Below are 27,304 nucleotides of genomic sequence, written 5' to 3' on the forward strand. Positions count from 1 at the left end.
CCTGTGTGTGCTGGCTCTCTGAGGCCACCCGGCCCAGATGCCTGAGTCCCCATCCTCAGTGGTCTGTGTATGCTGGGTCTCTGAGGCTACCCTGGCCCAGATGGCCTGAGTCCCCATCCTCAGTGACCTGTCTCTCTGAGGCCACCCAGCCCGATGTCCTGAGTCCCCATCCTCAGCAAGCCTGCCTGCAAGTCAGGAGCACATTGTCTCAGCATCCTTTCACCACAGGGTCTGCAGGTCTCTACGAAGCAGAAGGTGTCCCCATGGGACTTGTTTGAGGGTCAGAAGAACCCAGCCCCTCTGTCCTGGGCCTGGTTCGGGACCGTCCGTGTAGACCGGAAGGTGGTCAAGTATGAGGAACAGCATCATCTCCTGCTGTACCACACGCACCCCATGCCAAAGCCCCGCAGCTACTTCCTTGAGCCTCTGCCCCTGCCTCCTGAGGAGGAAGAGGAAGAGCCCATGTCCCCAGTGTCTCAGGAACCAGAACGGAAATCAGCTGAATCATCAGATCAGGGAAAAGCCACAGCCGATGAGGAGAAGAAGACCAAGGGGAGGAAGCGCAAGACCAAGTCCAGCTCCCGGGCAGACGTGAGTAGGAGTGGGAGGGGCCTCGCCCCTGTGGCACCCAGAGTGAGTTTACTACTGGCCAGACTGTATTGTATCCCTACACCGCTGTGGGTGGGACAAGCTTAGGCCATAACTAACTGAATGGCACAGGTGAAGGTGTAAAGACTGGGGTTTTCCCTGCTCTGCTTTTAACTTTAGGCTTCTGTTGTGAACAATATTGAGTTAATATTTCAGTGTCTCATAATTTCCCCAAGCTTGGAACTTTAGCTTTTAGAACTATAAAATCTCTTTGTGTTACATAGTTTTATTGTTAGGTATGTTTAAAATGTTTATTTTACTTTGGGTGATTGAGATCTGCAATAAATTACCATCCAAAAGCTTTTCCCTGTGTAAGTTTACATCTGACTCATCCAGTAGGGTACTCTCGAGAGTTCTTATTTCACCATTGAATCTTACCCTCATGATTATTCTACTTTTTACCATGCTTTCAGATTTCAGAAAAGATAAAATAATCTTAGTTTAAAATAGCTTAACAGCTTGTTTTCCTTTTTGTGTTCCTTACCAATAATAATGTTTTTTTCAAGCAACAGAAATCTGGGCTGGGCATGGTGGCACCTGCCTGTAATTCCAGTTACTCAGGAGGCAGAGATAGGAAGATGGTGGTCCAAGGCCAGGCACCCAGGCAAAAGCACAAGACCCTATCTGAAAAGTGTGGCTCAAATGGTAGAGCACTTGTCTTGCATGCATGAGATCCTGAGTGCAAACCTCAATACTGTTTTGAAAAAAACATACAGATAGATGCTAATTTAGCATGATTTTACAGAACATGACAATGCTTAAATATCTTTCTGTTTAAATTTACCTGGAAAATACTTGAGAATTTGAGATAATTTTCTATAAAACTCAAGGATTTCTTGATGTACAGTTTAAGAATACTCACATACAGTATTTATCTGAACATTTGTGAGTAATTATTGCTGTTTGCCTATGTCAGGGCCAACACCTGTGTCTTCCTGCTGAGAGATGGTGGTCACCACCTTCTCCAAACACTGTTGGTCCTTTGAGAGCTACTCAAATGTCAGCACCCCATGCTCATTGGGTTTCCCTCCGGTGGTCCTCAGTCTGATCCAGACAGACTCTCCTCCAAATCTAGGGTATCGAGCCCACCAAGCTGCATGGATCAAAACTTTGAACCCCTCTCGCTGCCCAGGGCGTGTGACCTCCTTCAGTCTCCTCCTGGAGTTGGCACTTCCCAGTGGGATGTGTCCTTGTGTAAAATTGCAGGGGTGTGAGATCCTCAGAGACCTGCAGCTGCTAAGGAGGAGGGATAGGAGACAGGGGTGCCCACTTTTGAGCATAGGGGGCAGGGGTGTCCACTTTGGAGGCTGTGCTACAAACTCCAAGTAAGATACCGTCTGGCTGGAAATGCTCCTGAAGCACTGTGTGCCTTCCTGGCATAATTCTCACTGACCTCTGCTCACTGTCCCCTGGGTGGTGCTGAGAATCAGTCTCAGGGCCTTGTGTGTGTCAGGCAAAGGCTGCACTACTGAGCCCCACCCCGACCAAACACTTGTAAGTCAAGGAAAGGTTTAGCTTGTGTGAGTGCTTTACAGAGAAGAGACACAGCCTCATGTCTTCATGGGTGGTTTGCGTTCATTAGCCACGAGGTATGCAGAGCTAAACTTGTCTTTCTCATCTTTATGTTGAAGGACTACCCGCAGGGCAGCATATACCGAGTGCCTCCTAATTACTCCCCCATTTCTTCCCAAATGATGCATCATCCACCGTCCACCTTGTGGGGTTACAACCTTGTTGGCCAGCCCCAGCAGCCTGGCTTTTTCCTTCAGAACCAATCTCTCACTCCAGGTATGTAACAGGAGAGCCCACGTGGGTTGCTTCAGAGGAGAAACAGCTTGGGGTTCTCTTTGCTTTCAGCCTGAGACCTCCACAGAAGCGGGGAAGCTTAGGCATTGCATGCTCAGTTGACATTGTATGATTCCCTCCACTCACAAAATGCTTTTCTTCTTCTGAAATAAGACAAGGTTTCAGCCTGGCACAGTACTTCATGCCTATAGTCCCAGCTACTGTGGAGGCTGAAGCAGGAGGATCACTAGAGCTCAGGAGTGCAAGAAAATATATAAACAGATAAATAATAAAGAAGACTGAAATTACAAGTATGTAAAGCCTATGATTATAGGCTTTCCAGCCAGTGTTAGAAGGAAATTGCCACCAATTAAAGTGTAAGCTATAAGATACAAAGTTGATAAAAGTTTTATGTTGTCAAATTTGTATACCTTTTTATTGGCTGTAATTCTTATTAGCATTTTTAAAGATCAGGTGATACTATAGTGCCTTTTGTTATCTTATATTGTGAATCTTTAATTATATCACGCAGTGACTGAGAAATGTAGTTTGGCAGGTAGAATTAGACATCAACAAGAGAAACTAAATCACAGAAAATGTGTCCTTGTTCTAACTCAATTAGATTTTATAACTCAGCTGAGGATGGGTGTAGAAAGTGATGCTCAGTTGTCCTTTTTTTTTTACCAATTCCAGCATCCATGGTGATTTTAAACCTCACAAATACCAAAGAGAAACACAGGTTTCACTTTGTGAAAGAACATTCCTTTTCCCCTAGAAAACCATAGATAGGTTTTTATAAGTTGAGGAACTTTAGATACTAGGTACAATGTAAGAAAAACAGTTTTGAAGAAGAAAATTATTTATGGGGTTATTAAATAAGTGGATTAATACAATTTTTTGTATGAAGAGAACCCTAAGCCAGATGTTGGTGGCTCACACCTGTAATCCTGGCTACACCAGAAGCTAAGATCAGGAGGATCTCGGTTCCAGGCCAGCCCAGGCAAAAAAGCTTACAAGACCCCATCTCAGTGGGAAAATCCTAGGCGTGGCACACATATGTACAGAGGATGTTAGCCATGTTTTTGGCATCTGTTTCTTCAGTTGCTCAGAGGTACAAGATCATAGAAGAGTCAGGGAGACCAGAAGAAAGTAGATTCAAGTCATTTTGAGATGTTTCTTCTCTGTGAGTGAGTCTGTGTGTCGGTGTAGTTCCAGTTCGTGCTGCAACAGAAGTTACGTAACTTCCCATTGCTTTTCAAACGGTCTTGAGACACCATGAATGACCTCATAAATTGTATTGCTGGTTGTACTGCTGAGTCTGTAAAATAATGTCGGCTTTCCAGGTGACCAGATTTAAAATGTTTGTTTCCCTCAGACAAATTGCTTGTTAAAAACAAGATGAAAAAGCTTTTGTGAGGTATTTCTGTACATCAGACTACTAGAAGGCTTGGCATTTTACTGTGCACATAGGTATTGCTGAAGACCTTTTCATAATTCATACAGGCACTTGGTAGATTATATATGCAAATGCAATAAGGATTTCCTCTGGCTTCTTGAGCAACAACATAGTCAACATTTGTAGTTTATTTGATTTTTGATCTTCAAAAAATGTTTTTGTCTCTAGACTTGTGGTATTTGCAGTTTCTAAAAGTTTCAAGTTTTTAAATTATTTTCATTTCTTCTCTACTATAACAGAGGCATTTTTATTTTTCCATGGTGAAGGAATGTTGATTACACAAGCTTCAGATTTGTGTGCAGTTACAGGAGAGTTTCTCTGCCTGGCTCAGCACTCTGGGCAACATGTTTTATGTGGCGATCACTTGCCGAGGGCTTCATGGCGTGAAAGCCATGGTTTCTGCCATTGGTCACCTGAAGTGAGGCCCCCTTGAAGTCAAATCAGAGTATTATAATTCACTGCTCTTCTTTTGGAAATGACATGGCTCTTTAGAGATCGTTAGTGTTTGCAGCTGGTAGGGTTGTTTTCTGTTTTTCTTGTGAAGTGTTTTGATGAGGTTAGGAAGACTCATTTCCTTCCCATGCTCAGCGTGCCCTTACTTTCGGTTGCTGTTGTAGGCAGCTCCCGAGTGGACCCTGTGGGCTCCTTTGTCCCGACCAACACCAAGCAGGCCCTGTCCAACATGCTGCAGCGTCGGTCAGGCGCCATGCTGCAGCCGCCCTCGCTGCACGCCCTGTCGTCACAGCAGCAGCTGATCCAGATGAAGCTTCTGCAGCAGCAGCAGCAGCAGCAGCAACGGCTCCTCAGGCAGGCCCAGGCCCGGCCCTTCCAGCAGGTTTGTTGTCATGCCCAGCACGGGGGCCTCTGCTGCTTGTCCCCGAATCCTCGTGTGGGTGGAGGTATATCTCTTTGTACGGGCTTATAAGTGCTTTTCCTCCTTTGTATTTTATTACCCTTGATCAAAGAAGTCAAATTACCTTAGGTTGATTAAGAGTTTCAAAGTAAAAAGAAGTGCTAATGGTTTTGTAGTCATTAGAGGAAGACAGAGTTTTTATCCTCCAAGTGTCCATTCCGTACTGTAGTCACCCCATGCTGTGTTCCTTTGAGCTCTATGTTCATGTGTTATTTTCAGATTTATTATTTTGAGGCTGTTTATCTGAAGCCCTACCATGGGTTTTTCTCCTTCATTGCCTTGCCTGCTGTTTTTAGTGTGTACTTAATAAGGTCTATAGCAGACAGTAAATTACAGACAGCAGTCAGTATTGGAACTCTTGATTTGTAATATTTCTGTTTTTACCATGTTAACCTAATTTTATTTTTAGACAGTGATTATGTTTAACAAAACATTGGTGAACGTTTTATGTTAAGTCTATTTAGCATACACTCATGAAACCTATGAACCTATGTAAGTGCATTTAAGTAAGAAGAGTGAGGAGAGATTGTGACTTTTCGTTCCTAAATACTCTCTTCTATGTTTTAGCTTTTCTAGAATGGGCATGCACTATTAGGACAACAGTAGCTAACACCAATAGAGCACTTACTAGGTGCCAGAACACTTCCACGCCCTTGCAGCATCTTAGTTACCTGATATCCCGAGACAGCCCTGTGATGAACTAGGCACTTTGTGATCCCCAGATGTAGGAGCCAGTCTGTAAAAGTGCCCTCTTCTAAGGAAACCCACAAAGCTGCTAACTGACTGGACTTATCTCCCCTGTGTAACTCCTGGCATTTCTGTATCTGGGCCATTTAGTTGATTTGGGGGCATGGAGATGGAGAGACTAGTCATTCATTGTTAAAAGTATTTGTTTGTTTGTTTTTACCTCAGTGATAAGGTGGGTGACAGCTTCATAGCCAGGCATCTGTCTCTCCTGACCTCTAGCCATCACTTTAAGATCCTGGCATCAGGTAGAGTGGGCATGAGTTGCTTCTTCCATAGAAATGACAAGATTTTGATTAAAATATTTGAAATCATCAGTTTTGCTTAAATAAACATGTTTGGAGCCATTTAAAATACCTGGGGTTTTAGTGCTTAGGGATGAGTTAAAAAAGCCATTGCTTCAAATCTTCATTTAGATAAATAGAAAAATTACTAGAAGTCAATAAACCATCCCACTAAAATGATCTTAGTTCCCTCTTAAAGTAACAAGGTCTAAATAAAATCTGCCTCATTTTTCATATCTACACCTTTATATAACAAAGTATGATTTATGGCCCATTGTCAAACCGCTACAGCTGCATTCAGCTTTGAGTTTCCGAAAGTGGCTCCTTGCAAGTAAATATGCCTGTCTTGAAAAGGCTCACTTTCTAGTGCCCATGCCAAACAGTCCCACTGAAAACAGGGTTAGACGGCATCCTAGATGCAGTCAGAGACATCCTTGCATGTCACAGGGGCAGGGTCATGACCTGCAGTGTGTAACATGCCCAGGGATGCCCCTTCCCCAGGCTTCCTTTGAACCCTTGGGCATCTGCACTCTGGGCTACAGTCATACTCTTGGATCCTTCATCTCCCACACTCATGAGTTTCTGCAGAAATGTTAACGCCTCCCCTATCTCCCAATGGATAATGTTCAAGTTATTGGTGTATACCTGAAAGCTAGCCAAATATGTGTCATGGCAGGAAAAAAATCTTCTTTTAATAATCCTTTAAAATCTAAAGTTAGAATGATGTGGAATGTAGGTGAAATTGAGAAATTTTTACACTGTGTGATGCTAGGCACAGTAGTTGCCTTTCTCAGTACTGACCAAAGGAAGAGGCTATCAGGAGTCTTAAGTTGTGACCCAAGAAAATGACTTCATTTTGTGCCTTGATTTCTGCTGTTGCTTTATCCGGATTTGTCTCTTTCAGTGCACAGAACCATTTTGTCCTTGTTTGAAACAATCAAGGCCAGACTGTTTAAGAATACAAAGGAAATTAGACAAAAGATATGTTTAGCTTGAATTGATTGAGAGTAATTTGGAAGAAAGAAGTTGGTTATAAGCTATAGGTAATGAACCATAGGGAACTTTCAGGGCAGTGCAGAAAGAGATCTGACAGAGGTCAGATCTGTGCCCTATCACAGATTCTGGTAACTTACAATAGCTGAGTAGGTCATTGGCACGGGGCAGGCGTCATCATTGTGTGACTGAATGAAGAAGGAGAAATGAGTCTGAGCCTTGCAGAGTTGCAGCTTCTTGGCAGAATTGCGCTTGCGGCTCCTTGCAAAGGTCCTGCGGATTGGGGAGGCCTACTAAAGTTGGGCCACCACCCTGGGCTCAGTGTTGGCCTCAGATCCTAGGATACATTACCATGATCTCTCTTCCCTCTCCCTCTCTGAGTCTCTAATGGTATACTTCAAGAACACAGGCAAGATGTGTCTACCTCATCTAGCTTCACTCAGCAACAACACTCTGCTATCTTTGCTATAGATCACTTTGCAAAGGCAAAAAATTACAGACACAGTTGAGGACCTTTGTGTCTCCTCTCATTTTCCTTCCTTCCTACAGAGAAAAGTCACTGTGTGAATGCAATGCCTTCCTTCCTTCTGAATGTTTTCATACTTTAACTACACACTTTGCACCCATGGACATAAACAAACTGTACCATGTTATTGTACAAATTTGAAATGTTATGTAAATGGCATCATACATGTTTTCTTTGTTGTTTTGCAACCTATTGTTTGCAGAATGGTTTTTGAGTTGCATCCCTTTGTTACACATCATTTTGCTCATCCATCCTGTTAGATGCCATTCCATTGTGATTTTAAAATCATTTACCCATTCCAGTTATTTCTTATCGTTAACAAATGCCACCACAAACATTTTTCTCCATTTTCTTCTGCACACGGGACTTTTGGAGTGTGTACCAGAGAGTAGAAATGCTGCAGTTTCCACAGTGGTGCCGACTCCCTCAGGAGTTAAAGAGCACCCCCTCCTTCATATCCTCCCCTATCCTCCATATTGAGAGACCTCATTTTTCCTATTCCTAGCAGGTAAAATGCCATTGTATTGAATTGGCGTTTTAATATTCATTGTCCTGACTACCTGTGAGTTTGGGCAGCTTTTACTACTTTACTGTTCAGGTTTGCCCTAATGTAAACTTGTAGATTGTATCAATTGAGCATTTTTCAAATGGCATTCTTACTTGTTAAAGGTAGGAAAAATAGTTATCGAAACAAATCTTGAGTTTTGAGAATTATCTTTAATTCATTTACTCAGAGAGTGACTTAGATACATCTCAATGACAGACATGATGGAGGAGAAAACCAGTGGGCTAGTAGAAATGCTCTAGTCAGTCACTGTGCTCCTTGGTAGAAAATGTCTGCAGTTGCTTGTTACTTAGTATCTGGCATCTGTTTACCTTAGTGAGGAGGAAGCTATCTTTCTCATTCCCTGAGTTATGATTAAGCAAATTCAGTTCTCTATAGGATAGTGTACATTGCTTGATTTTTGTGAGAGAAGGCAAAAGATTGGGGTGGCGGGGCAAGAAAATAAACCATTAATTTGAAGGTGTCTGTTGAAACTAGACCAAAACTGCAGTGATTTATGTACCTGTACCTAAAATGGTGATACTATTTGCTTAAGAAATTCCTCCCATCTATCCTAAACCTCAGTATAGTAAAACACGTTTTCTGAGGGTCCTTTGCTTCTTGTCTGTCTCTAGAACTCAGGGAAATTTTTAATATTTTAGTCACAATAATCCCTTGGAAACCAATTTTTTTTAAATGACTAGACAGGCTGGGGTGTGGCCCTGAGTTCAAAGCCCAGAACTACCAAAAATAAATAAATAAATAAAATAGAGAAAAGAAAAGAAAAGGGGATGAAATCATTTCTCTGAAAGCAGTTTTTCTGGGGCATTCAACTGCTCTCTCATAGATCAGAATCCCTGCTAGGGTGCACAGTGATGGTGCTGTGTTGCACTGAGTGCCTATGTGCTGTCGGCTGTGCTGATGGAAGGGGTGTTTTCTTTCTGCTTGCCTTTACTGGGCCTGCAGCTCTCCAGTGATATCCTCCCACCACATGTGACCAACTCACTTTCCCCAAGTCCCATCTCCTAATGTTACCCAGTGGTCCTGAGCCCTGCCTGGACCTCGCTGGGAAGGAGGCAGGTGCTCACACTGCATTCCACTTTCCTTACGTGGAGGAAGTCTTGGTGTTGGAGGTCTTCCCTGCTTCCTTTACATCGCCATCTCACCTTTGGGTGTGCTTTGCTGTTGTATGATTATTACTGTGTTTGTCCATGTCCACGTCTATAGCAAGGTCATTGCATATAAAATAATAAAATGTTGATTCCCTCAAGCACTGTTTTAAAATGAAATATTTTGTATGTATTTTGGCTACCTGCATCATCAGGCTGAAAAATCTTATCTGTGTTGTCTGCCATTTTCTTGCTGTCCCCTTTCTGTAGGACTTCTGTAACTCTGCTGTCTCCCTTCTGGAAGACTTTGACAACATAATGGTAACACCCCTGCTGTCATTCCTTTTTCTTTCTTCCTTTTTTTTTTTTTAAAGTAAATTTTTATAGCATTACCCCTCTCTACATCAAAATGAGAAGCAGGCTTTTCTTCTATAGCTGGTAATAATTACAGTCTTCATTTCTCTGTTACTTGGCTTATGTTTGAGACTGTAATGCAGAACCATGAATGCTTTGACCATGTTCCATTTAGTGGGATTTATTTCTCAAAATTTCCCGCTGTGATCACCTCATGATTTTCATCATACATGTGTTTGGCTCCCGGGAGCTTAGGCTAGTTCCTGCATCTTCATCTCGGTCCCAGTCTGAACTGTCTCTTCCTGAGCTCCTGCTTCTCTCTGCAGTAACTGATGTCACTGTGGAGGAGTGCATGGCATGCTGGTTTATGGGCCAGTGAAGGTAATGGGACCATGTTATGTACTTACCTTCTCATCACATCCCACTTGCTGGCTGTTCCCAGACTCTTAACAAAACGTTTCGTCATCTCTGTTTTCTTTCCGGTACAGAGATGTTTTCTTTGAACATAGGTCTTGTGCATGCATGTTACAACAACTTAACTCTAACGCTTTGCCTGGACTAGCTAAGAATGCATGTTTTGCATTAAATTGCTTATAGGTTTCTGTATCAGGTAGCCAACCCACAGCATAAACCCCAGGAGCACTAGCATAAAAGAGAATACATCATCTCAGATATGAATGTAAGTCAACCTGCTTCACTGCTGTTTTCATGAGTAATGTTCTCTGCACACTGCTGAAAATGTGCTCAACTGGATTTTCAGACTTTGAAGACTGAGGTGATTAACTGCTCATCACATAGGCAATTTCTCCAGTAGTTGTTTCAGAAGAAGTTCAAAACTTTTGTGAGAATACCCAGTGTTTGCTGGCATTTTATGGTATATGGAGAGCAGGTGAGGATTTTGTCCATTTAAAAGCTTGAACTAAACTCAAATTTAGAAATGGTTTGGAGGCAGCTTATGTTTGCTGTAAGACATTTATTGTTCAGGTGAAAATGACATTCAGTAAAAAAAGCATTGCACCAATCATTCATTTTTTGAAAAAAGTTTCACTACAAATAAAAAATCTGTTTCCCAAAGTATTTCACGTCAAAAGAAGGTTCTTTTTTTATATTTATTCAAATTAATGGAATGTGTATCTTTGCTGCCTTTTTTACCCTCATTTTCCTTTAAAATTCTCACATGTTAGGAATTTAATGAATATATACTCAACCAGTTGTTACAGTCCTCATTCCATATTAGGAATTTAGCAAATATATACTCAGCCAGTTGTCATATTCGTCATTTATAGGTATACTACAGTGTATTGTAAAGGTTCGTTACTGTTGGAGATCTGTTTGTTTTAGAAGGAATCAAGATGTTCTAGGAGTTAATTTTACCTCAAATTGTATTTGAAGTGAAAATTTTATAAACATGTCAAGTATAAGTGGTCATCAGGACTTTTGTAACTATGGAATTTTCTCTGTGTCAGTTGTCTGCAAACAAAACAACAAGAGCGCGGTGTGATGACCATACCTTCTGGTTCACACCGTGTGGTGTTTGAGCCTTGGGCACTTAGTAGCTTCCAAACCAGGAGTCATAAATGAAAACCTTTCTGCTAGATGAGTCATAAAACATTACATGCTGGTTTTCATTGTGTGCCTTTTATTATTTTTCCCAAATCAGTATTTTCAGAAACAATCACAAAATCTGACTTTGGTTTTCCAGATAGAGCTTGTCTCTTTGCAGCCCTTAAACGCCATGACAAAGCAACTAATTAATTGAAGACATCATTACTTAATAAATTGAGTGGATAGAAACCACCAATTCTGAAATGCCTCCTGACTGCTCGCTGTAGGCAAACAAGTCTCCTTTAGGATGAGATCTTCACATGTGCTCACCTGACTGACAGAGTGTGGGTGCCAATGGAGAAGAGACCAAGACCCAGAAACGTGGAAGACACCAACCACATGTAGGACTTATGTAGAAGGAAGCACATGCAGGAATTTACTCATGTGGAAGAGACCACATGTGGGAATTTGCCTCAGGTAGCAATGTAGGGCTGGACTAGTATGACTGCCACAACACCCCATTTGTAGCCTTCCTTTTGCACATGCAGGCCATGGGCTCCAGCAGGCACACGTGTCTTCACTCTCTCCCAGTGATGAGCTTAGGGTCACATGGCACCTGACTACACACAAGGAATCCAACAAAAACCAGCTTCGTAGATTGTCCTTCCCTTGTCATTGTTAAATAAGCAGTTTGTGTTGCCTCTGATTGTTTGAGTCAAGTAGAATAAATATAGACATTAACACAGGCCAAAAAAAAAAGACATTTTGTAGATTCTAATGTGGCTGGTGATAGATGCCACTCACACTCACCGAATTAAATGATTTTAAAAAAAAACTTGTGTTGCCGAAAACTGAGGAGGTTGGAACAGACTTGGTAAATTCATTTTTGCTAAAATAGAAATCCCAAGTGACCTGGCTCGCTCAATCTGTTCTTTCCAACAGAGGTTTACTGAGCACCTCTCACTATCTCTTTTTGTATACCAGACACTGCTGAGAACTGACTAAAAATAAATGACATACAGCCTAGAATGCTTTCAGTGAATTCAGCTGTGAATAAAGAACTTTTGCAGATGTCACAGTGCACCCCCAATAACAGATAGGCAAAGTGACTATTTGTCCCAGCCTATTGGGTATGGTCCCAACTTGTCCTGTGGTCCTGGCCATCCAGTTGGATGGTGCATCATACCTTCTGTTCCTGGTTTAAAGCAGCTAAAACCTGTCCACTGACATTAAGTCTTTTACTACTTTTCTGTCTCTAGTTTTCCTCCCTCATCCCCACAATGTGGTCCTTGTTTAACGTTTGTAAAGTCTTTCAAGTAAGAATTCTTCTTACTTTTCCTCAGTGAATTTAACTATTTCTGCAACTTGAAACAATGTGTTTCTGGCATTCTGGAGGAAAAAAAAAAAGCGGTATGTTTTAGTCTGGCAGGAGAGATGGGGATATTTCTGTTTGGGGTACTTGACATCTTGGGGAACGCTTGCCAGCCTGGGGTGTATGTGATTTTCTCAGGGCAACGCATATCGCAGTGCTGGGAAGAGTTGCGGTGGGGAAGGAACATAGCATATCTGTATGCAAATGGCTCACTTTGCACGGAAAGGGTTGGCATGAATCTGAGAGTGTCAAAGCTGTAATTTTTTTATTTCTTTCTCCCTGCTGTTTTTAAAGTCACCATACCTTTCCCTGAAAGCTAGTTTTGTGACTTGTGGGGTAGAAAATAGTTTGTAGTTGACATTTTAAAAGTCTTCATGATCTCAACTAATACTTGTCAGTAAGGGTGTTGCTAGCAGCCAGATGCACTGTGTTACTGTCCTACTCTCCTGCACTCCATGTAAGTCATAGTGTGTCCCACGGGGTCTTGGAAGAACTAGAGAAGGGCCATGTTTCACAGCTGTATGCAGCATCACATACGGGTCACATCCAAAGCAGGGCCCGAGTGTTACGGACAACCTATTGGTCCCAAGATTCTGACCCACGGTTTTCTGTTCTTTAATTGTGGTGTTATCTGTGTATCTGTCCTCACAAAGAAGCACGCCGTGTGTTTCAGGGACCTTATAAGATGCTGATGTCAAGGAGTGTAGGTTTCAATAGTGATATTTAAAGATTTGGTTAATTTCATGATTCCCAGGCATGGTCTTTGGAGGATCAAGATCCATTTGAATACTTGGGGGAGAGCAGGTTTAGGCTCTCCCATGACCTCACAAACAGAATTTTGGTGATTTTTCTTAGTGCCAACCACATGGAAACAGATGTGTATTCAGTGAGGATGTCTTCATGGAACCTGTGCTGAAAGTTAGATTCTTGGCAGAGAATACCAAGACACCATAGGAGTTACACTTAGAAATTTGTGTTTTGCGCATGCATGGGTAAATTTATGAAGCTTCATAAATGGCCATAGGTGATTATGAGAGGGTCAGAGAAAGGACTTAATTGCTGATGTGTATGTTTGGGTTCAGTATCTCATTGTCAAGCCTCAGTAGAGTCTCCTTCAAGCTTCTTGTTGGGGTGATTTTAAGATGCTGTATGTCCTTAAGAATAAGCACATACAATGAGTATTTAAACATATTAATCCTTAATGGTGCACATGGCGGTATCTCTTCCCAATGGAAAGAGCCCCGAGCATTGGAGTTGGGTCATGGCACTGCAGGTCTGGCTGGATGAACTTGCGAAGTTGCTTGGGCTCTGTAAGCCAGAGTTTCTGGCTGAAGAACTTGGGGACAGTGCCTGTGTAGGGTGCTTGTGAGAAGTGGGAGCGAGGAGGAGAAGCCTGGACCCTAGCTCTGTTGCATTCTTAATAATTGTTGGTGCTCTGCCTCCTAAACTAAATAGTGATCCCTTATTCCTTGCTAGAAATATCTACACTACTTCCCAAGGACAGTGAAATAGTTTCATGTAGCACTTTCAAAAATGTAGTGCTTTTAAAATGAGAATGTCTGTCATCAGATAACAGTAAAAGAACTCCATAGTAAACCTCATTTTGTATAAGGAGTAGTCTTGGGGATACCCAGGGAGGGTTAGAGGCTGGGCTTCTTTCTGTGATTGCTACTGCAAGCTTCCACTAAAACATGAAATACACATACAGCCACTCTTACCAATATATTTAGTTTCCTAAAGCCAAAACCTGTATTAAGGTAAGACTGGTGAACAGATGTTAATTGGTTTTATTTCACAGTTAGTTGGTTAGAATTGTATTTGCTGTTAACAACTTACACATTTTTATAAATTGAATATATTCTGATTGGTTATTGAATTTGTGAAGGGAAGGTACCAAATTTTCCTTGACTACCTAAGTGAATAGGTAATTTTTAGATCCCTGTGCAGAGACTTCCTTAAGAAGTCATGAAATGCTTGTATGCCTCTCGCATGTGCCACATGCTTTTCTTCCTTTGTGGGTGCAGGGTGGTTGAGCCCTGTGGTTGGAGATTTCAGGCTCAGGGGACTGACACATGCCACCCAGAGGGGCATCTGTACCCTGGAGCACCTGGGAGCTTGCCGAGAGCCTTGGGCTAAGCAGAGTGTTGCTGTTTCGGGTGGCATTGATGCCTGTGTTATTGTTGTACGTGTCCACGGTCTTCAGGAAGGAAAGTTCAGCAGTCTACACACATGGGGACCTGAGAAGCAGCATTTAAAGTAGTGTGGCAGGCTGAGTTCTGCTTCTGTGCGGTGGAGTTGGGGGTGGGTGACTGGGAGACTGACCAGCAGATTGAATCCAGCCCTTGCCTTGGCTTTGTTTTCCAGGGCCAGCCAGGGGACCAGGCTGCTCTCTTTGCTGCCCAGGCACGGCCCTCCCCTCAGCTCCCCCAGTACTCAGGGCTGCAGCAAGCACAGGTACCCACGTATGCTTCATAGAGAGGGGGGGATATTGTGTGCGTGTGTTGTTTATTGGGTACTTTTTTTCTTTTTGGCTTTTTGAGACAGGGTGTCACTAGGTAGCCCAGGCTGGCCTGAACTTGAGATCCTCCTGCCTTATGCACCAGTATGCACCGTCACACCCAGATTTTTAATACTCTATGTGAAGGAGGAGACCAAGGAAATAGGATATAAACCCCCCGTAGGACCCAGAATGTAGTTACTTCTATGTGTTGACATTTCAAAAAAGCAATACCAGTAACTGTTGAGCAAGTCCCAGGATTTATTAATTTAAGGAGCATAAAACATTTTTAGGAAACTCTTGAATTAGAAATATAAATAAACTCAAATTTTTATATTAATGATGTAGATCTTGAAATGCTTGAAGTCTTTTATGTTGTAGCATCTAAAGTGATTCATGATTGAAATAGTCAGATTCAAAGAACTTCGCTGAGGAACCAAGGTAGAAAAGCAAGACAATGGCTGGCGTGGAGGCTGACCTCAGCACACTACTGGCAGTTCCCATTCCTCTGAGCTCTGGCACCCTGACTGTAAGGCAGAGATGAAGGATGCCAGGATTTAAGACAGCCTGTGAATTGGCATGGCACACACTCAACAGAGGACACACTCGCCTTAATGTGGAGCTTGAGCTGTGTGTTCTAATGGTTTTGCTAGTTCTGCCTCCCTATTTCTTACCTCATTCCTGTCATAATCAGGAGCAGAGGGTTGTTGCAAGACTCCTGTTGGGGCTGCTGCTGCTGCTGCTGGCAGTGTTTCCCATTACTACCTTAAGATGGGGTGCTTTGAGCATTCACAGATCAGTGGTCGCTGTCTCTAGTCAGCCCTCTGTTCTGTGAACTGTGTCTGCTGATCTAGAGAACCTCAGCTTTTCTTTAGCCTACGGTGTTGAGGTTTCGAGAACTCAGATATCAATATTGAGTAGAAATACTGGAGTGCTCAGGTTGTGATCAGTAGGGTCCTGAAACCGGCTGTGATCCAACCAAGTCACGAGAGTGGTGAACAGTCACCACTTGTGCCTCTCTTCCTTGTATTGATATTGTTTTGGTTTCATCTTGCTCTTTGATACTGGTTAGTTACTACAGACACAGTCATCAGACCCAAAGAGGTTTGGTCCCATTCTTTTAAACCGCCTTTGTCATGGGAGCCTGTTCTTGTAAGTTTAGATGTCGTATCAGTGATGCTTGGGATCCTGTGAGCATCAGTACTATCAGCACACTGAACGTATTGTATGCCGCTTGTCTGTGTGTTTCTGTTGGAAACACAGCCTGCTGCCCTCACAACAAGCAGCTGATCTTAAATACTAGTTTAAGCAAATGAAGATTTGTTTATTTTTCAGTTGAAATTGCTGGTAAATCATTCCATAGCTTTCTGACTTGACCCCTTGCCTTCGGTAGACCACGGGATTGCCTTTGGCCCATGTTTCTTAGTGGTGGGAGCCTGGTACTGACTTCTCCCCTTGCCTTCCCACAGACCATGCCCCAGGGCTATACAATGTATGGAACACAGATGCCTTTGCAACAGTCGGCGCAGCAGCAGGCTGGCGGCATGGTCCTGTCTCCCGGCTACAGTGCCAGGGCCTATCCGGCCACGCATTCCAGCCCTGTGCTGATGGAGAGACTCCGACAGATCCAGCAGCAGCCAGCCGGCTATGTGCAGCAGCAGGCCTCGCCATACCTGCAGCCTGTGGCCGGCTCTCAGAGGTGATACCTGTGGCATTCCTGCTTGCAGTGGCACACTTCAGTGTTTGGTTGGTTATGCTGCTTCTGGGCGTGGTGCTTTATAATTGTTTTTAATGACCTTGAATATTTGCATATAATCTCACTTTTGGTAGCATCCAGAGAGAGATTCCAAACAAGGAATGCCTGTTTATTTCACTGAAGAACCCTGTCATTTTGACTCACCACTTCCTTTGTGTGTATAATATCTGTTGATGATACTGGTACTCCTCCATCTTTTAAGGAAATTGATTTTGTTTGTTTGTTTTCTTAAAGTATCCAAAAGAGGATAGTATTGTTTATTGTTAGCAATGCCTTACTGAAATTGCTGATGCACTGTAAGGCTGCTGATGTCGGTGCTCAGTGCGTGGTACCCAGCAGAGCATAACTTAGCCATAACTTAGCATTCACCTTTCCCACTCAGGAGTGGCTGGCCAGATGGTCACGATAGACATGGGCTGTAACTGAACTCCTTATTTGGTGTGGCTGCTTTCTGCACATGGCTATTTAGATAAATGAAAAATGAATTGAAATTGACTTTAACACTTAGCTCCTCAGCCGCATTTCAAGTGTTCATTGGCCACCTCAGAGGGTGTGTGACATCCACACAGTCACACATGCGCTGTTGTGAGATTTGATTGATTCTTTGTGGTCTCATGAAGTTCGTACTGGTTTTTGCTCAGGGAGCCCTAACTTTGTTTTGCACTGAGACTGAATGCTATGGCCCTAGTCCTGCTAGCACAGTCCCACTGGACAGCACAGCTAGAGCACGTTCCACTTGCCATGCACAACTCTGTTGCACAGTGCTGTCCAGAAGAAGTAACTTTCTCGCCAAGTGTCACCCTGCAGGGATGGCAGCACACTGCCAATGTCACTGTCTGTGGCACATAGCAGCTCCCAGGAAGCATTTTTGAGAAGCATAGCTCAAGAACTAGAACTTGAGAGATCAGCAATTCTGGGTTCAAATAATTTTTTAAAAATTTTAAATAAAATTTAAGCGACAAGAGTCTGCCTTCAAGTCCTACCTGTGCCACTGCTTTCTGAGTAACTTAGTTCCATCTCTAGCACTCTGTTCCCCCATTTTTAAAGCGGGATAGCAAATCTGCTGGCTTGCCAAGGGGATTGTGGGGAGCACATGGAATACTTTAAGACCTTCACAAGCACCTGCTCTGCATTGAATGCTCAGTTACTGTCAATTTTAAAAAAACTAGTGTTTTGAAGGGCCTTTTTACCTGACTACTCTTGTACCTTAAAAGTGTGCATGGTGTTCTTTGTCTTGAATGCTCACACCTGTCATTTCACCTCTGGCCTGTTCTATTTGAATTGTGCAAGTGATTATTGCACAGTTTCTTTGTGGATACATGGGACGTGCTGCTGACCATACACCTGGGCCTGAAGACAGGTTGTTGTTCTTCTCCAGACTGAACCATCAGGCACTGCAGCAGAGCCCTCTGGTGGGTGGGGGCATCGATGCTGTGCTGACAGCTGCACATCCCAGCCTCCCCTCCACGCCCCTGCCTCAGGACCCCATGAGGCCCAGACAGCCGCAAGCTCGACAGCAGCAGAGACTTGTCCAGGTAGGGGATGGTAGGGAGGTGAGGGAGCTGCCTTCACCTTCCCGGCAGTGCAGCCCTGCAGTGATACCCAGCCTGGAGCCTTTGACACCTGGAGCTAAGCTGGTTCCATTCAGTTCCCCCTGCCCTGTTTCTACCAGGTGGGGTAGGAGAGGGCTCTTCACAGAGCCTCCTTTCCCTCTCACAAGGGTCAAGGGTCAGGCGAGCAGATGGATGCCTTATTTAACAGTTTGAGCTTCTGCTTACCCAGTCACTGTTTGGCCAAGGGTCTGCAATTTGAATGCAAAATTTCATATTTAGGAGGGAAAAAAGCACTGAAACTGAACTGGGCTTTTATCAGTTTCTTAGAAGTCTAACTCAAAACTTTGTTTCTGTGACACCTTTGGTCAGGTTCAGCTATGGTATTGGAAAACACAGATGAGCTATTTCAAAGGGATATTTCTCTGTTACTCGATGTAAATACTTGCAACTCCTAGATAAAAGAGCTCATTCCCTTGACAGATTCTTGTCTTAATTTCCTTATTAGGAAATAGATGGGCTGGAGATATAACTCGGTGGTAGAGCACCTGCCTAGTGTGCACAGGCCCTGGATCCATCCTCAGCATGGGGTGGGGGTGAGGGAGATGGAGGAACACATAAACACACACACACACACACACACACACACACACACTTGTGCACTTGTGCTGTCGTGTTCATTACTGACAAGCCACCTTTATTTCGTAATTACTAAGCATCCTGTTACTGGATTGGGGACTTCTGGAGAGACTGTACAGAGAGCTCTCATCACTGATCCAACCTGAGTTCAGACTTACTTTATGTACTATGAGGAAAGAAGGAAACAAAAATGGGGGAGTGTGGTGAGGCTTGGGTGCCCAGGGGCTACACTCTGAGCCAGAGGTCAGCGGGAAAGGACTCCATCATTCAGAAAGGAGCAGGAAGGGAGCTTGCTTGTCTCAACCTGAACACTGGATAAGGAGGAAAAAAAATATACCTCCCCTGAGAATGGGTTTCAGGTCTGAATCTAGTGTGGTCTACAAAATTCTGGTCAACAGGGACCCCATGATGAACAAAAACAGCACAGATCCTCTACTGAGCTGACTTGCACAATTGTAGGATGCCATTAGTTGCATACTAATTTTTGACCTGACAAGATATTTAACAAGTTGCAGCTGGGTGCTGTGGCTCATGTCTGTAATCCCAGCCACTCAGGAGGCAGAGCTCAAGAAGATTGCTGTTCAAGGCTGGCCCAGGCAAAAAAGTCAGTGAGACCCCCCATCTCAATCCAGTATTAGGTGGGCATGATATCACAGGTCTGTAATCCCAGCTATGCAGGAGGCATAGATAGGAGGAGGATTGAGATACAAGGCTACCCCTGAGCAAAAATGGCAGATACCATCTGAAAAAAGGCAAAAAGGGCTAGGGGCATAGCTCAGGTGGTAGAGCGAGTACCTGCCTAGCAAGTGCAAGTCCCTGAGTTTCAAACCCAAGTATGGCCAAAGGAAAAGGAAAGCGATTTGTTCCTGTGTCTGAATTATACTTAGTCCTTGTTTGGTGAGTGGCTGCTTTTGTGTAAGTCCACTCCTAAAGTGTTGAGACAGTGACATAATTTTGAGAACATGTCCCCGATGTTAGTGACAGAATTAGATAAAAGGTGATTGGGGGAAGGGAGTTCACAAGTGGCACCCCTCGTCTGGGAGGGCATAACACTTTTCCACTTTTCAGATGCAGCAGCCCCAGCAGCCCTCACAGCCTCTGAGTCAGGACCTTGCACTGCAGGCCGTGCAGCCCCAGCAGCCTCTGGTAAGGCCCGCGTGGGTTTCTTTAAAGGAAGGTTGTGTTCTCGTGAGCCTAAATTTCCCCAGCAGCTTTCCCTAGCGCTGTATCAGGATTTCACAGTTGTTTATTGTCTCTATTTTTGTTTTCATAGAGAAGTACAAATAAATATTTGGAGTTTAATAAGTTAAACCATTTTCCTTTTTAGAAAATTTTAGACTGCTCCATGGGCTAAAACACTTACATCGAGATATCAAATTCTTCTTTTTCTAAGCAGTGTTTGTTAGGATGATTTAGCATAGATACTGAGATTTTTTTTCTTGTTTGATTTTTACAATAGCTGGAGAACACAGGAGTCCTTTCTGAAATTCAGTCTTTAATGATGTAAAATAAACTCCGTTTTCAGCCAGTCAAGTGTTTGCTGTAAGAATTCTCTTGCAGTTTATAATCAGGCCTCACTTCTCCAGCTTCATAAATCAAATTCGTAAATACCAAGTGTGGCATCAAAGTCTCTGAGCCTCAGTCATTCAAAAGTGCCATCTCCCTCCTTTGTTGTTACCCACTTACTTAAGTAAATATCTTTTAAAAAGAAGCACTTTGTGCTATCATTGAGACCACATCACTTTCCACGTAGGATTGGGAATATCTGTGAAAATAAATACTTAGGAGGAAGGAAACAGAAGGGAGCAGGGGCTCTCCATGTAACTCAGCAGTGTGACATCTACCTAAGACCAGTGGGCACAGGTGTGTCTCTCTTTGCAGATCCCCGGTGTAGACAGTGCTCATTGCCAGGTTTGAAAGATGGTTTCACAACTTCCTACTGAAGATAAGCAGCGTGGTGAGGAGGTGGAACATTAGGAGGGTCACAGCCAGGGCCCAAGGTCATCTCGCAGGGTCGGAGTGGGGTCCCATGGTCACCATGGAGGGTGGGAGCAGAATCCCAAGGTATCCCAGAGGGTTGGAGCTGGGTCCCGAGGTCACCTCGAAGGGTCAGAGCAGAGTCACATTGTTGATGAATGGGGCCCAGACAGCTCTGCTAACAACAAGGTTGGCCAGAGCAGGACATCTTCTCTACCTTGGCCAGTTTGAGCTCAAATTCCCAGTTCTTCATCACGGTCTAGCTTTTCCTCTCTCCCATCCTTCCTATTAAGGTATCTGTGAAATTTATTGCAATGCTCTATAAAAACCCTCTTTATAGTAGAGGCAATGTGTTGACATTTCTGGATGCCTGTCTTTGGTTTTTGTTTTTTTTTTTTTCTATCATGAAAAGTGAACTAGCAGGTATGGCTGAGTATTTCTTAGAAACGCTGCAGAAGGGACTCCTGCCCCGAATGTTACCCAAGAACAAAACTTGTTATGAAATAGTTTGCCACGTTGGTTTTATTATTTGCTCTCTCTCTACCTTTTCCTCTTTGCCTTTTTTTCTTATATATCAGTAGGATAAATTTCAAATTTCAAACATATACCTCTTTACTACTAAATAGTTCAGTTTGCTTTTTCCCAAAGCAAGGATATTCTGTTAGAAAAACTGGCTGTAATCCTTAAAATCAGGAAACTTAACCTGGACACAGTACTGTTAGCTGTGAGTCTCTTGCAGAACATGCTCTCTGTGTCTTTTCTCCCTGGGTCCAGCCCACCATGCTGTATGTTGCATTCCTGTCTCTTTCTCACCTGTGATGTGGGCCGTGTCCAAAGCCTACCTTCCATTTCCTCTTTGAGATGAGGCCATTTTTAAGCTGTATGGGATATTGGTTTTGCAGTGTTGCGTAGTCTGCTTTAGCTGCTTAGAGTATCGTGATTAGCATCAGCTTATCCGTTTGGGGCAGGGACATCACAAAACCACTGCTGATGCTTTGTCAGATACCACTCCAGTCCTTGGCGTGGGAGGCATCTGATCGGTACTTCTACCATAACACTACCGATTGCCTCTTTGTAAATCATCGGTGGGGATCCTTTGATCCAGTCTGACTGACTTATTACTCATCAGACCTCTGCCCACGACTATTACTCCTGCTAAATTATTATTGCCTGAATCCATATCTGCAGTGGAAGTGGGAAAATAATCATTTCTCCAAACTTTGATTTTTTTTCTCTGTTTTTAATAGTTGGCATTCTAAGGAATAACTTTCCCTTCCTTTACATTTGTCTGTCTTGAAGTCCTATTTAAATATGAAGTCTGACATTTGAACCTTAGTTTAAAATGATCTATTTAAATTCTTCAACTTTCCTCAGTGAATCTGGTCACTTAAAATTCTCTTTCCACTGGGCATATTATTATAACAGGCAAAAAAAAACACTTGTATTAGTTTCAGTCTTTTCTTTCTGTGTGCAGCAATCATTCTGGTGGTATTTTCACAGAAAGCCAAAACATAATGTGCCTGCAAATTATGTCACCTTGAGTGTGGAAGTGTTTGTTGCTGACCAGGCAAATCTTAACCTTTCCTCTCTCGAATTTAAAACAAAGACTTGCTCTTCTAACTTGAGGGATTATGTGAAGTACTAATGGATGTAAGTATCATATAATTACACCTTTTCAGAGAATTATAATACAAATTCATAAATGGGCTCTTGACTAGTAATTATAAGGAACCCAATAATTTGAGAATTACAGCTTCTTTTGCTAGCAACTGCTACCAAGGAAATGGTTGGGCAATACCTGTTCTAACAAAAAAGCAAACTGTAAATTTAGCACTATAATTACTGTCTAATACATGACAGTATTTTACACGTTTTAACTTTTAAACTTTTGATTCAGATTTGTAAATTTTGCATATATGAAATATAGGCAATAGGTGCTCATAGATAAATAAAATCTTTGTTTATGCATTTAGCTTTATGTTTAATCTATAAATCTTTTCTATATGTTTAAAATTTACACATTTAATCACACAAATGTATAACTGCCATGCTAAGACTGTGTTACTTTTGAGAAGACTTGGCTTTCATTTGTGGTCACATATCCTCATTAAAATAGTTAATAATTTCAACAAAAAACTTAGATCAACACTTGTAATTGACCAAACATTAGCAGGAACTTTCCCACTAGTCTTTTTCTTTGGCTTTTTAGTCACCTGTTACTAATCTTACTTTAGTTTTATAGCATAATACATGAAAAATACATAAAATACTTATTATGGTATAAAAGTAATTTTTATTCTTAGAGAGCCATGCTACATGATTACACGTGAGTATCAGTGCCAAATACCTGAAATGTAATAGTTACTTTTTGTGTAGGGTAAACAAAAAACATTTTGATTCTGCTACAAAACTGGGTGTATTAGAACCCAGGCAGAAATTGTCCTCAAAATTCCTAGTGATGGCATGCATTCCCGTGGTCCCCTAAAACGAAGGCAGACCTCAGAAGCGGGGCTTACTCGTCTGATAGCTGTGGGACTGTGTGAGAAATGTGGTGTGTGTAAATATTGGTGGCACTCACTTCTAAGGTGGGTTTTTCACTCACTGGCTTAACAGGCAATTTAAAATCAACAGGTGATTGAGCAGCTTCTCAGGTCACGGCATGCGGCCGTCTGCTCACTGTGCAGACGGAGGGGAAACCTTCATTTGTGGTCATTTTAATGGACAGTAGGTTTTGTACAGTTTTTTTTTTTTTCTTTTTTGCTAAAGGCTTTGAATGGTCCTTTAAGAAGCACGGTGTCTTATATTTAGAGCACTGTTTTGTAATCTAAGCAGCAATTGTAGTCCAAAGTTTTAAGACAGCCTAGGAAATTTAAAATGTTTTTAAAACTTAAAGTGTTTAGACGGAGAATGTTAGGTTTCAGAATTAGAAGTTACAGGAAGGTCAGTAAATCTTTTGAGGTATACTTTGACTTGGCGTACTTGATGTGTAGACTTTCAAGTTTGTGATGCGGCCACGTTTGTCTTTGTGAGCAGCTGCGAGTTGACCGCTTTTATTGCTCTGCCACCGCAGGCAGACTTTTGCCAGATTCAGCCATAGCACTGCTGAGGCTACTGTCTTCCTCTCACAATAGAAGTACAAGAAAAAAGCTCCCTAATTTATACGTCTTTATAGCAACAATAGCTCACAGCCTTGGCAATTTTAAGAAAAGTTTTGCATTTCCTTTTACCTTCTGTTATCTTCGCTCCTTTCCTTATTAGTCCCCCTAAGATCTGCCTTCGTATTTGTTGTAAACCTCTCCAGCAGATCCAGTTCCTGCTCCTGGTCAGCAGAGGAAGGCTAGTGGCTGTGAGGAGCGATGAGCACTGATTCAACCTTGGTTGATACCTGTCTAACCAAGGGGGGCCAGGTGTTGGTGACACAGCCACCGCTCCTGACTTGCTCAGCTGCTCAGTCAGCTGATGGTCACAGTTGCATTCAGCAAGTGTTTGCATAGTGTGTGCCATAGAGACTAGCACCCCACCCACTATGGAGCACGCTGGGGCACACCAAGCATGTCCCTGCTTCCAGAGGGCCTTGCTTCATAGGGATTGCAGGTGGCAGCACTGGACCATGTTGCTGGATTTTTGGTGGAAGAACTTGAGAGGTTGCATGGCTAGGGTAATTTTTCTGAACAAGCAGAGAAACAGTTGAATTGTGGAGAAAGCACCACTTTACTGGCTTCTCCACATAAATCGATTTTTTTCGGTTTTTCCCTCTTAATTTGGACAATAGAAGGTGGGGAGCTGTGATATCCCTGCTTTGTTTGCATAGTGGAAACAGCAACACTGGTGGAGGAGGGTGGTGGGAACTGAAGTCACTGCAGGGTTAGGCATGCCTCTGATCCATTCATCTTTATTATTATTTTTTTTTATATTTTTCTGTGGCTGAGCTAGATGCTAGGGGCACATCCATGAAAAGGCCCAGTCTTGTCCTCACGTGACTCACTGGCTAGAGGTAGAAAAACGGATGAGCCAGGTGTGGTGACAAATACTCAGTTTTACTAGAGTCATCCTGGTAATGCCTCTAATTAGGATTGTCAGATAAAATACAGAATTCCTAATTACACGTGAGTTTCAGGTGAGCAGTGAATATTTGTACACCTCACACGTTACGATGGACATACTTAGGCTGAGTGCAGTATGTGACCTGAAACAGTTATTCATTGTTATCAGAAATTCACATTTAGCTGGGCATTCTGTGTTTTTATCTCCTGGTGACCCTATGTGTAATCCTGGGCTATTCTCATGTCAATCACACTGTCCAGTTCTGAGGAGAGGGATACTGTGTTCATGTTGGGTTAATTGAGGATGATGTTCTTTAAAAAGCCTCAAAGACAGGAGACAGGCTCAGGAAACCCCGGTGAGGATGTGAGAGAGGCACCAAAGCCCTGTGGGCCAGAAGGGAGGTGGGGAGTCCTGGCCCCTGACAGGAGCTGTCCAGGAAGAGAGACCCACCGTGGAGGACATCGGCAAAACCAGAAGACAACAAAGCTTAGCTCTGTTCCTCCCTCCGGACTCCTGGGAGGCCCCTGCACAGGCAGACCAAGGCTCACAGCACAGTGCAGTGCTGAGTGTGTGACAGAGAAAGGCTGCATCAGGGGACTCCTTTATTACAGAGAAACTGAGCCAGGCAGAAAGAAGGGGTCTGGGGGAGGAAAAGTAAGTCTGACGTTGGTGCCACCAGTGACTCTGATCAAAAGAGGTTTTGCTTCTACCACACACTGATTTTTCTCTCTCACTGGCGTAACCGCCACAATTTCCTGTATCAACTTAATGGCTAGAACCAGGGAATAGCTGCCTGTGTTGCTCCTCAGGCCTGATTCTTCCTACAGACCCCGCACACATGGCCCTGGCAGTGAGCTTCCCCACCTCGCTCTGTCAGCTGGGAGGTGAGTCCTAGATGAGCCCTCACTGCGGCCCTGCTCTGCCCACCAGATTCTTTCCCCCATGCAGCAAGGTCTCTAGAGTTGAACAAATCCCCTGCCTGGGGAGTTTTCATTTTGCCAACAAAAACAGCTCATGATATTGGGACACTTAGTAGCCAACTGGAGAAGGGCTAGGTGACAAAGGTCTTTGAACTGCCAGAGTGTGGACCCTTCTTCCATCAGGACCCCTAAGTAAAGGCCACCCACTGCTCAGTGTGGGTCCCTGAATAGGTGGGGCACCTCAGTTATTTACTGGTGTCTACCAGGGTGTAGATGAAAACCAACCTGTGTGCAAAGGGCACAGTGCCTTTGCTTGCAGCCTGTGCATGACAGGCTTTCTGACCCAGGTGTGGCCCAAGGCTGACTCATCCTTTTTCCTGTTGCACTTGCAGTTCCCCAGGCAAGGCTTGCAGCAGACCCAGCAGCAGCAGCAGACGGCCGCCTTGGTGCGGCAGCTCCAGAAACAGCTGTCTAGTAAGTACCCTGCCCAACAGAGCTGGTGGCACCAGGAAAGCAGCAGCAAGTGGCACTGTGTCCTCCGCACCATTCACATTTGTTTTTGTCCAGGGCATTCTGTTTGGGTTTGGGTTTAAATACCTCCTTTCCTGGAGAAGTCCCAATCTTTTTCTTAAATTCAGTGGCCGTGGAAATGTTTCTTTTCTTCTGGGGACCCCTGTGAAAGGACAGGTATCCTGGTTCGGTTTTGTCTTGCAGTGCTAAGGACAGAACCTAGGGCCTCCCTGGAGCCCTGACCCTTCATTATGCAGAGAGTAAGATTAGCTGGGTACCTGGAGGCCAGCACTCAACAGTGGCTGTCCTTTACCCTGCACTGTCCCCATCCTAATCATGTCCCAGAGAAGCCCAAACCTGCAGCATTGCAGATGGCCTGCTCTGTTGCCTGCAGCTGGCTCACCCTTCATCCCTCACCCTGGTGCCCAAGCTGCATTCCCCTGAATCTAGTCCCTCCTGTGCTGGAGTTGCAGGATGACAAGTCCTTTTAGAAATGGTAACCCCCATGCCAAGCATCCTGGCCCTGAGTCAGTAGACCTACACTCTTGTGCTGACTGGGCTACCTTCCCTGAACCTTGTAGTTTTTCATCTGTGCGGAGAGGAGGAGACAGCTGGTTCCCCTGGGTCTGAGGGGCAGAGTGAATACCAGGTTGGGGGGAAGGCAGAGATTTTTCCCCTGTATTTAGAAGTACAGCTACTGTGGAGCACATCTGCTCTTATTTACTGTCTGCCATCATCCAAGGACTGCAGCTGCTGATAGGTCCATTGGGTGTCAACCACTTTCTCGGTCCTGCAACTGTGACTTGCATGTGTTAGCGCACTTAATTCTGAAACAGCCCCAGAGATCGGGTTGTTGCTGTCCCCACTCTTTGGTGGAGACAGTGTAGTTGCCACCCTTCAGCCACACAGCCTTTATATTGTGACTTGCATTTAAACAGTCCAGAGGCATGCAAGTAATTGCTGTTTCTAAGTCTGCCATTTTTGGTGTCCGTCAACCATTCTTTATTTTTTTCTGTGTGCTTGTTCACATGTGCCCAGGCATACACGTAAGTCCACACATATAGACAGCTCGCACAATGTACATACACGCATGTACAATTCGTACGATCATTTGCAGAAAGGTGCCCATTGCAAGGTA

General features: G+C 43.6%; 1 protein-coding gene across 14 annotated transcripts in view; it reads left to right on the forward strand.

Annotated features, from left to right (window-relative positions):
* Window positions 1-27,304, forward strand: part of Med12l (mediator complex subunit 12L) — a 265,230-nt gene that overhangs the window by 235,896 nt on the left and 2,030 nt on the right. For 9 of the 14 annotated variants that reach the window (XM_074059704.1, XM_074059705.1, XM_074059714.1 and 6 more), the window contains 9 exons: window positions 229-591; window positions 2,280-2,436; window positions 4,507-4,724; window positions 9,273-9,323; window positions 14,638-14,727; window positions 16,240-16,469; window positions 17,905-18,061; window positions 19,784-19,861; window positions 26,049-26,130. In XM_074059704.1, the coding sequence (XP_073915805.1) occupies window positions 229-591; window positions 2,280-2,436; window positions 4,507-4,724; window positions 9,273-9,323; window positions 14,638-14,727; window positions 16,240-16,469; window positions 17,905-18,061; window positions 19,784-19,861; window positions 26,049-26,130 (1,426 nt within the window). The remainder of the gene's footprint in view (window positions 1-228; window positions 592-2,279; window positions 2,437-4,506; window positions 4,725-9,272; window positions 9,324-14,637; window positions 14,728-16,239; window positions 16,470-17,904; window positions 18,062-19,783; window positions 19,862-26,048; window positions 26,131-27,304) is intronic. The other 5 variants (XM_074059708.1, XM_074059709.1, XM_074059715.1 and 2 more) reach the window with 3 other exon arrangements.

Source organism: Castor canadensis, chromosome 17, assembly GCF_047511655.1.
Source record: "Castor canadensis chromosome 17, mCasCan1.hap1v2, whole genome shotgun sequence".
NCBI classification, from domain to species: domain Eukaryota; kingdom Metazoa; phylum Chordata; class Mammalia; order Rodentia; family Castoridae; genus Castor; species Castor canadensis.